This window comes from Triticum aestivum, chromosome 3B (assembly GCF_018294505.1).
Source record: "Triticum aestivum cultivar Chinese Spring chromosome 3B, IWGSC CS RefSeq v2.1, whole genome shotgun sequence".
NCBI lineage: Eukaryota > Viridiplantae > Streptophyta > Magnoliopsida > Poales > Poaceae > Triticum > Triticum aestivum.
The window spans coordinates 265,385,473-265,395,732 of NC_057801.1; the positions used below are offsets into that span (position 1 = coordinate 265,385,473).

The following is a 10,260-nucleotide window of genomic DNA, read 5'->3' on the forward strand; positions in this document are numbered from 1 at the left end:
CACGGACGAGGCGGCAAGCAGCAGAGGCGGGCGGAGGCCACGGGGGATGCGTGGGCGGTTGGCGGAGGGAAACGTGGTGGAGGCCAAGGTCGGGCGCCGGTGGAGGTGGCTGCGGACAACGGTGGGGCATTAGCGGGGGCCAGTCGGACAGCGCGTGGGCGAGGCGCACGGCGACGCACGCGTGCGGCGCAGGGGTGGCCAGATGCACGGCGGGCAGCGGCTCGGCGATGCGGGCGTGAGCAGTGCGCGGTCGGGCAGTGCGGGCGCTTGGCCAGCGACACGGTGAGGCTGCGCGAGCAGCGGTGAGGGCGGCCAAGGGCATGGTCGGGCGGTGCGCGTGGAGGCAGCATGCGGAGAAAGCAGCAACGCAGCAGCCAGCAGCAGCAGGAGGAAGAGCAGCATCAGCAGCTAGGCAGGTCCGCGGCGCGGTGCAGACGAGCACGGCGCGTGCGCGCGCGTGGACGAGCGGCCGGAGCGGACGACGAGTGCGGGGAGAGGAGGAGAGGCTGGGGGCCTCACCGGGGTTGTAGGGCACGGGGCAGTGGGGCGTGGGGAGGACGACGGGGACGAGGTGGCGACGGTGAGGATGGCGACGATGGCATAGGCGAGCGGCTTGAGGAGGAGACGAGGAGGCCTCGGTGAGGTCTTCGGGCGGCGATGATCCAGCGTACGGCGACGAGGCGATGGGGACGGCGTCGAGGGGGTTTCGTCCCCGATCCAGATTTGGATCGAGGGAGGGGGAAATGTGGGAGCGAGTGGGGGTGGGTGCGTTGGGGGTTAGGGTTTGGTCGCCCATGGGGTTATGGAGGAGTGGGGGGGCCTGGGCCGGCTGGGCCGGCCTGGCTAGCAATTGGGCTGACGCCCAGATGGGGGGGTTTGCTCTTTCCTTTTTTTGTTAGTTTTGTTTTTTGTTTTTGTTCTTTCCCTTTGTCTTTAATTTTTTTTCTGTTTTCTCACATTTCCTATACATTTTAGTTTTGGAAAAATATCTAGGTTGCGCCTAATTTAGTAAACCTAATTATGTCACATTCCGAACATTTTTGTTTTGATATTTGAAAACTTTTATTGTTTGTCAAAAATTTAAATTTGATTTTGAAACGTTTTGATCCAACGCGAGATTAGCAACAGTAACCGAGGTGACCTGGCATCGTTAACGTGGAATTACTGTAGCCTAATTATGCGGGCGTCACAATCTCGCTGTGGTGGTGGTTGCTAGGGTTTGTCGGCGACGGGGGAGCAAAGCTTGCTCGATGTGGACGGCGAGTTTGGATGAGGACAGCCCCGCCGCACGGTCGGCTTAAAAAAGGACAACCGCCGTCGCTGGCGCGTGGGCCAGTGGTCATAAATTAAGCGCGTGGGGACCGCGAGAAGGCGCGCGTGGCGTCCACGCCGACGCATTTGGGCCGCAAATGCGTCAACGCGGACGCGAAGCTGACGTGATTTGGGTTTGGGTCGGCACGTTGGGCCGTCACTTTTGTCCATGCCGACCCAAACGGATGCAGGCGGACGAAATGGGTCGGCCCTTTGGAGTTGCTCTAAGATGCCAAAAAATCCAACCAAAATTTAAGAATATTGAGAGTAGATCTCTCTAATTTGCACCAAAATTCCAAGTCTGGATTCGGCGGTGGAACCCGACCTTCTGTTTGGTCGTATGGAAAAGAAAGTACAAATTCGATCAGAAAAAAAGGAAAAAGATAGGCAACTCTCACAGGAGTCGCACAGGGTAGAAGCATTTTTCTTTTGCCTGAACTTGCCTTTTCAAGCTTACTAAGTTCAATCAACAGCCAACACTGATGCGCCAAAGAGTTACTGGCCGTTCGCGCATGGCAAAAACTGAACATCTGGACTAAATCACTAGAAAATGTGCAGCAAACAGTCAATTTAACTTTTTACAGAGTGTGCATGACATAATCCTAGACTGAAACTAGCAAACGCCCAGAGAAATGGCCCTAAAGCAAAACAGATACAAAAGAGGTGGAAGGATTCTCCATCTCATCAGGGCAGTGGACTAGCGATAACTGGCGTGACAGGCTCGTGCCCATGCACCCGGATGCGGTAAATGCACGTCAGCACGGAGCTTCCATGGTTTGAAGTGAAGTCCAGCCTAACCATGTTGACGACACCGACATCTGGGGCAGTTATATCGAATGTCTGGATATTGTTCTTGGCTAGGTCGTAAGTGAACTCAGTCAAGGCGTACATCTCTGCAGCATGGTTTGGTGGGGTCTCGGTATGTGTTCCTTGGTACCATCCGGATAGCCGGCAGTCCTTTGGAGCAGTGGACATGTCATACGCCACATCCTGCATGCCATACAACATTGTAAGTATAATAGCTTTGAACAGAGTGAAAAATATCCAAGACCAAATTACGTATTTAACCTAGGGCAGTGAATTGAACACGTAATGAGTAAGAAATATTTCATCAGTAAAACTCTCAAATGGAACTTGAATATGAATAAATTGTGTGCAAACATGAAAATAAATGACTAGGTTGATATTCACAGCTGTGTAATTTGGTAACCGGGTGCACAGACTTGCAGACTGTAGAGGACATATGGGAGTCAGATGAAACAGCTAAGATATAAATATATTGACAAAGGTTTCAAAACCAACTATTTTAATTTTCTTTGTGGTTGAAATAGATACTCAATATGTGTGCTCAAACAAATGTATCGAATTTGCAAAAAAGAATTTGATATATGGTGCTAATTTCCACCATTTTAATTACAGTTTTTTTCTTTTTATGTTAAGATAACCAGTATCCCAACACCATCAATTTATCAGCAGGAACTTTGGATTAAGCATGACCATCAAAAGAAAGAAACGGCAAGCCCTTTTTTACAGTATAATGTGTCTTGCAAGAATATTGTCCATATATATATATATATATATATATATATATATATATATATATATATATATAGGGAAAATCCATCCTACCACCTGGTGGTAGTTACCCCACATATCTCATATACTACCATGTGGTACTATATAGACTATTTTATTATTTTAAATATGTTCATATACTATATCTAAGATATTTCAAAGCAAGTTACATGAAAAAATTGCATACGAGTCCATAGTTTTTGTTATATTTGTGAAATACGTACATATTTGTACGTAACAAAGAGCATACTCAAAATATTATACATACTACCTAAAAATTAGTATATATACTACCAAAACACTATTATATACTACATACTACACATACATACTCTCGGTTTCAACAGATACTACATACAACATACAAAACGCAAGTGGTGGTAACTACCACTGCTTGTAGGAAACATTTGTCCTAAATATATATAAAGACCAGGGTCAGAAAAAAAAACCAATAAGATCTTTTGGAACAGACAAATAAATCATGAGACCACAAGTCAAAATGAAGAGGGCCAAAATGGAAGCGTATTGCAAGGATAAGCATACTAATGCCAGAGTTTATGGTTGCCCACTTCGCTTCAACGATGACTAACCTGACATATTTTTTCCCAAAATAATTACTGATAGAGTAAACACTGTTAACTATCAAGAATAACCAGGTTTACAAAAATAAAAGCCCTTTACTATTACATTTCCAATAAGCATCAAAAGGCCATAACCTGATACAAGTATGTGCTAAATCAGTACTCCCTCGGTCCGGGTTTACAAGGCCTATTAACTTGTCTCAAGTCAAACCATTTTAAACCTGACCGATTTTATAGAAAATAATAGCAGCGTGCCAGCGTCTACACTATCCAATCAATATCACTAGATCTATGATGAACTATGTTTTCATAAATTTATTTATTGCATACTGTACTACCTCCGTTTCAGTTTACAAGTCCTACGCGTATACGTAGGTTGCCAATTTTATCACCCTAATATAAACTATATAACACAAAAATTATACCTTTTGAAAGTAGAAACTCCAAAGTTTATGTTGGTATATTTTTTATAATATATAACTTGTATTAGGTTGGTCAAATTGACGACCTAGGGGTACGCGCACGCCCTGTAAACTGAGAGAGAGGTAGTATATATTGAATTTTTTTGGATCAACTTAAGTTTGACAAAGAAAAAACAAGGACTTGTAAACCTAGACAGAAAGAATATCACATTTACCTCCTATTCTTTAGGCAGGTTGCCTATAGCAGGAAATGACGCAACAATTAAGTTATTTGTTACAAGGATGAGAACAAAATGAGACAAGAGTCACAAGACTACACAACAAACTTGAGCCTCCAGCCAACAATAAAAATAACAGTCAAAAAATACTTGAATTCTACTTTAGAAGTTCAAATTTAACAGGAATAAAAGAAAACAGAGGTATCATTGGCTTCAACTAAGATCAATCATATGCCAAATGCTGAAATGGTGAAGTATAGTTCACTGGCTCAGAATTGTGATGAGTTTGCTGGAAATATATTAGTATAGTTATTGAATAAAACTAGATGATAGCCCGCGCATTGCTACAGGAATCGGTTGCAACGTGTTCCCATGCGGTTTGGTGGTACATATTATATTTGCTTATTGTATAGTCGAAAAATATTTATTGAATACAAGTAGCATAATATAATGGAAAACTTTTTCCCATAAATGTTGAGGTGGCATGTGTGGTGAGGTGGGATGTGTGCATGTTGAGATAAATACAAGTATGGGGATCAAATAATAATGAAAACTTTTTCCCATGCATGTGGAGTGGGCCTTTGATGAGATGGCATGTGTGCATGTTGAGATAAATATATGTAATGGGGATCAACTATTTAGGTATATATAGGATGTGGTATTAAACAAAAGCTTAATGTTTGAGAAACAAATCAGGAAGTGCTGCATCAGAATGTTCTGTGTCAAAAAAAAATAGCATTCACAAAGTTTTTAAGAAGAACAATTATTCAGAGAAAATAGAGTGTACTGATAGTACTTGTGACTAGACATAAAGGCTTAAGAATACTAACAACCAAACAGATGTAGTCAGTAATTCGTATAAAATGATCTAGAATTGACCTCCCAACATACCATGATAGTACCCAAATGCTACAAGGGAATATGCATCAAAACCCTTAAGCAAAATCACTCAGCGGCCGCAAAAAAATTATACTTTAAGCCCCTTAAGGATCTGTGCCACACGACAAACATGAACAATTTGCATTCACAAACAGCCGACTAACCATACTCCCAACATTTTGGTCAAACTATCTATTTCATGAATGAGCTTGAAATATATTAGGGCACCAAATAACTGAACGCAAAGTGAACAGAGAATACTATAGTAAATGGGTGTCAGGAATATTACCTTGGAGACATGCTCCAGTGTGATTGCCTCAGGGATTATCCCCTTCCTCAGTTGGATCTCCACAAACCCACTACTTCCCTTCAAGGGAAAGCACTGCCCGGGCTCCCCAAAGCTCGGCTGAAGTATCTTCTGTGACTGGTCACCATTGTCTCCACCACCAAATGGTAATGCAGAAAGAAGACCACCACGTTTCCCAGCATCATATGCCTCCGAGTAGCGGACAACTCTCCCCCCAGCAGACCCCACGGCATAGTCCACCCTGCCAACCCCATCGGCGGCATGCTTCTCTATTTCCCTCATGACGATCTCCCTGGCCAACGCGCGGACCTGATCCAGATCGACCTCAGTGCCAGAGTTGGAGCCTAGGCTCTCCTTGAACTCATCCAGGAATGCTTCAAACTGGTCCTTCCTGAGGAACTCCATCCGCCTGAGCCCGCCCAGCGCGTCGTTCAGCTCGTCGGTCCTGGCGTCCAGCAGGTTGAGCTGTCCCTCGATGGCAAGCCTCTTCTCCTCAAGCAGCGCCGCTAGCTCGCCCCGAGCGGCCCCAACCTCGCCGTCGATCTTGCGGTCCACGGCCTCGAGCTGCACCTTCAGCGCCCCGAAGGCGCGGGCGAGGGAGGCCTCGACGTCGTTGACACGGGCAGTGTAACCCGCGAGCGCAGCGTCGTCGGGCTGCGCGAGAGGGGCTGGGTGCGCCCAGCGCCAGGCCTGGTCCCCCAGGTAAAGGAGCACGGCTAGGAGGGCTGCGTTCTTGGCGGCGACGCTTAGCGCGGTCTGCCACCTCGGCCGACCGGAGGACGACAGCCCCTTCTTCCGCCGCGCCTGGGACAGGGGCGCAGCGGCGGCGGCGGCAGCGGCAGCGGTGCGCGACGTCGGGGTGGAGGGGTGCGGGCGCTGGTCGAGGAGGAGGACCGGCCGCTTGCGCACCGGGGCGGTGGCGGCGGGGAGGCGGGATGCGACGGGGCTGGGGTCTAGGGCCACCGGGGTGACGGGGCTGGCCACCGCAGCGGCGGAGATGGAAGGGGACGCCATGGGTGGGGGGAATCTGGTTCGAGGGGGAGACGGTTGGGTGGAGTCGACTTTGGGGGGAAATCGGTGGGGAATTCTGGGGAAATTGAATAGGGTGGGGATTGAATCGAATGGAGTGAAGAGAGGGAAAGGAACAGCGTGGCAGGCACGCATACGCTGCTCAGGAAGAAAAGTTGAAACGACGGCCATTGTTCCTGTGGTCACCGACGGGTGGGGACGCGGGCCAGGAACAACACTTTCACATATCCACACGCCTAGAACGTCGGCTCGAATCAGTTTCGATGGTTTTGCGAGGAACTGTCCGTGAATTTGTGAGGAAGTATAGAGGAGACCGTGGGATGACTTCTAATAAAGCTCGTTTCATTAACTTAAAAAGAGTGCCGATATTCGCCCCACGTGTGACATCTTAGACATACGCCCACACAGCCTATGTGGCATAATTAGAATGCAACCCACACGGGTTATGTGTGGACGAATATGAGAATTGCCCACACATGTGGGCGCAACTATTTCGTGCCCCCACGTCCAACAACTACTACTCATCCTCACCCCGCGCGTGTCGCACGAGGCAAATCCGTCGCACATCCCGGCACACCTACGTTGGTTATCCGTGGGAAGACACTTTAGTTATCCCTGGGATGGCAACTTTAGTTATCCGGGTTGCAAATCTAGTTATAAACGCATGGCAACTCTCTCTATTTAGATTAACTATAATTATCCGCGGGTTGACACTTTAGTTACCCGGGATAGTTGTCATGTGTGATCCAACCATAGTTGTCATGTATGGTTAATCACAGTTGTCATGTGTGTTTATCTGATTGCCACGTACACGAAACTGAAGTTGCCATCTAGCAACGAATCATAGTTGTCATGTGTGTTTACCTAGTTGAAACGTACGTGCAACTGCAGTTGCCATCTAACAACGTACGAGCGTCGTGTGGGCAAAAGGTAGTTCGCCCACACGTGCATGGACTAGGTGGTGACTGTGTGTACAGAAACTTGTTCGCCCACACGGCACAACTGGCAACCAAGCGTTGCGGGTCGTGTGGGCGAAATCTCCACCGCCCACACGCACGATGATGCCCACGTGGCACTGGAATTCCAACAGATTCCTTTAGGATTCGTGCAAAACAGAATTAACGTGGATCAAGGCGTGTGGGCGAAGTGCAAAGATGCCACACGTGTGGGCGTTATCATTTGGGTAAAAAAACACGTTTCATCAACTCTTTTGTTCGAATGTTTAATTAGGACCCCTTTGAAGAATCTACACGTGTGTTTCCTATACCAGAAAAAGAATATGCCGGTGCCGACTTGTAAGATTAATATCATATTGTATGTATTTTTCTTTCTAATGACTTGTTACACGGCCACTGCTGCAGGATGCCTAGTAGTGGCGGGCGAGAAAAATCCAGCAATGATGAGCCAGGGTCCCAGGCGTGCCCGTCACTTACCTCCCGCCACTGCTATAACGACATCAGTGGCGGGCGTGCAGGATTGCCCACTACTACTGAGGTTACTGCAGTGGCGGGCAGGGAGGCGCGTGATACATCTTCGTCGTATCTATAATTTTTTATTGTTTCATGCCAATATTCTATAATTTTTACATACTTTTGGCAACTTTTTATACTATTTTTGGGACTAACATATTGATCCAGTGCCCAGTGCCAGTTCATGTTTGTTGCATGTTTTTTGTTTCGCAGAAAATCCATATCAACCAGAGTCCAAACGGGATAAAAACTTACAGAGATTTTTTTGGAATATATGTGAATTTTGGGAAGTGGAATCAACGCGAGACGATGCCCGAGGGGCCCACGAGGGTGAGGGGCGCGCCCTGGGCCCTCGTGGCCACTCCGTAAGGCGGTTGGTGCCCTTCTTTCGTGCAAAAAAACTAATATCCAAATAGAAACCGTGTTAAAATTTTAGCTCAATCGGAGTTACGGATCTCCAGGAATTTAAGAAACGGTGAAAGTGCAGAATCAGGGAGCGCAGAAACAGAAGGAAACAGAGAGAGAGAGAGAGAGAGAGAGAGAGAGAGAGAGAGAGATCCAATCTCGGAGGGGCTCCCGCCCCTCCGCCGCCATGGAAGCCAAGGACCAGAGGGGAAACCCATCTCTCATCTGGGGGGAAGGTCAAGGAAGAGGAAGAAGAAGGGGGGCTCTCTCCCCTCTCTCCCGGTGGCACCGGAACGCCGTCGGGGCCATCATCGCGACAATGATCTACACCAACAACTTCACCGCCGTCATCACCAACTCTTCCCCCCTCTATGCAGCGGTGTAACCCCTCTTTTACCCGTTGTAATATCTACTTAAACATGGTGCTCAACTCTATATATTATTTCCCAATAATGTATGGCTATCCTATGATGTTTGAGTAGATCCGTTTTGTCCTATGGGTTAATTGATGATCGTGATTGGTTTGAGTTGTTTGTTTTATTGGTGATGTCCTATGGTGCTCTTCGTGTCGCGCAAGCGTGAGGGATCCCCGCTATAGGGTTTGCAATATGTTCATGATTTTCTTATGGTGGGTGGCGTGAGTGACAGAAGCACAGACCCGAGTAAGTAGGTTGTTTGCGTATGGGAGTAAAGAGGACTTGATGCCTTATAATGCTATGGTTGGGTTTTACCTTAATGATCTTTAATAGTTGCGGATGCTTGCTAGAGTTCCAATCATAAGTGCATATGATCCAAGAAGAGAAAGTATGTTAGCTTATGCCTCTCCCTCAAATAAAATTGCAATAATGATTACCGGTCTAGTTATCGATTGCCTAAGGACAAATAACTTTCTCGTGACAAAACGCTCTCTACTGAAACTAACTTAGTTGTGTCTTTATCTAAACAACCCGAGCTTTTATTTACGTGCTCTTTATTATCTAGCAAACCTAGCCAACAACACCTACAAAGTACTTCTAGTTTCATAATTGTTCTAGGTAAAGCGAACGTTAAGCGTGCGTAGAGTTGTATCGATGGCCGATAGAACTTAAGGGAATATTTGTTCTAACTTTAGATCCTCGTTGGATTCGACACTCTTACTTATCGAAAGAGGCTACAATTGATCCCATATACTTGTGGGTTATCAATGCGCCCTCTAGTGCTTACAGTTTAAGCAGTGGCGGCCTTCATGCAGCGCCCGCCACTGATTGTTGCACCAGGCTAGAATGAAAAACGCTGCCGTGACAGCATATATTATGCTACCACAGCAGTGTTAGGATGCAAATAGGGGACGATTATCAATTAAATGCAAGCAAATAAGAAATAAAACTAGTGATAATAACTAAAATAAAGAATTAAGAATAAACGAGTTACACATAATACATGCATGGTCATCAAATGTAGTGCATGACGCCAAATATGTTTAGTCACGGTTTCAAATTTGCCAGCTGCAATAAGCTAGGTTAGGCTCTTTTATTGGTTGGACTCATCTTCTTCAAAATTATTATAGAATAGGCTGAATGACGATGAGAGGACCTCCTTGTTTATCATAGTCGCAAACTTAACTTGTAGTTCCTGGAGCAGTAAGCCAGCTTCGGCCGAATTGTTTTGTACTTCTTGGCCCCATTTGAGATCTTATCATGCTGATTTAACATTTTCGTGGATCGTATGAATTTTCCATCTGAATGCAGGTGTAGAAGTCACAGGTCAGACTAGTTGGCGGTTGTTGCATACAAGATAGAGTGTTCCGTCTAAAGGCAATCATTTTCTTTCCACTTCCTTTGTAGTTTTTTTTCAACCGTGTGGCCTCCTGTAGTATTTCAATCAAAAAGACAATAATCGAGAAGGACCGTCAGGAGGGACTAGTCCTTTCCCGGGCTCTTCGTGGAATCCAGAAAATAACAATTGCACCTTTGCGGTCTTAGCACTAGGAGAACCCAATGGTTGTTGCGCAAAACAGAATAAACATACCGCGATCATGACAAATTTTGAGACGTGAAAACATATATGAAGAAAAAAGGTACAAAA

At 46.3% G+C, this 10,260-nt stretch overlaps 1 protein-coding gene across 1 annotated transcript; it reads right to left on the reverse strand.

Annotated features, from left to right (window-relative positions):
• Positions 1-1,824: 1,824 nt before the first annotated feature.
• On the reverse strand, positions 1,825-6,376 carry LOC123069651 (SUN domain-containing protein 1). Its single transcript, XM_044492565.1, has 2 exons — positions 5,276-6,376; positions 1,825-2,301 (listed from the first exon to the last, which is right to left on the reverse strand). The coding sequence occupies exons 1-2, from the start codon at positions 6,305-6,307 to the stop codon at positions 1,996-1,998; spliced, it is 1,338 nt and encodes a 445-aa protein (XP_044348500.1). The 5' UTR covers positions 6,308-6,376; the 3' UTR covers positions 1,825-1,995.
• Positions 6,377-10,260: the final 3,884 nt, after the last annotated feature.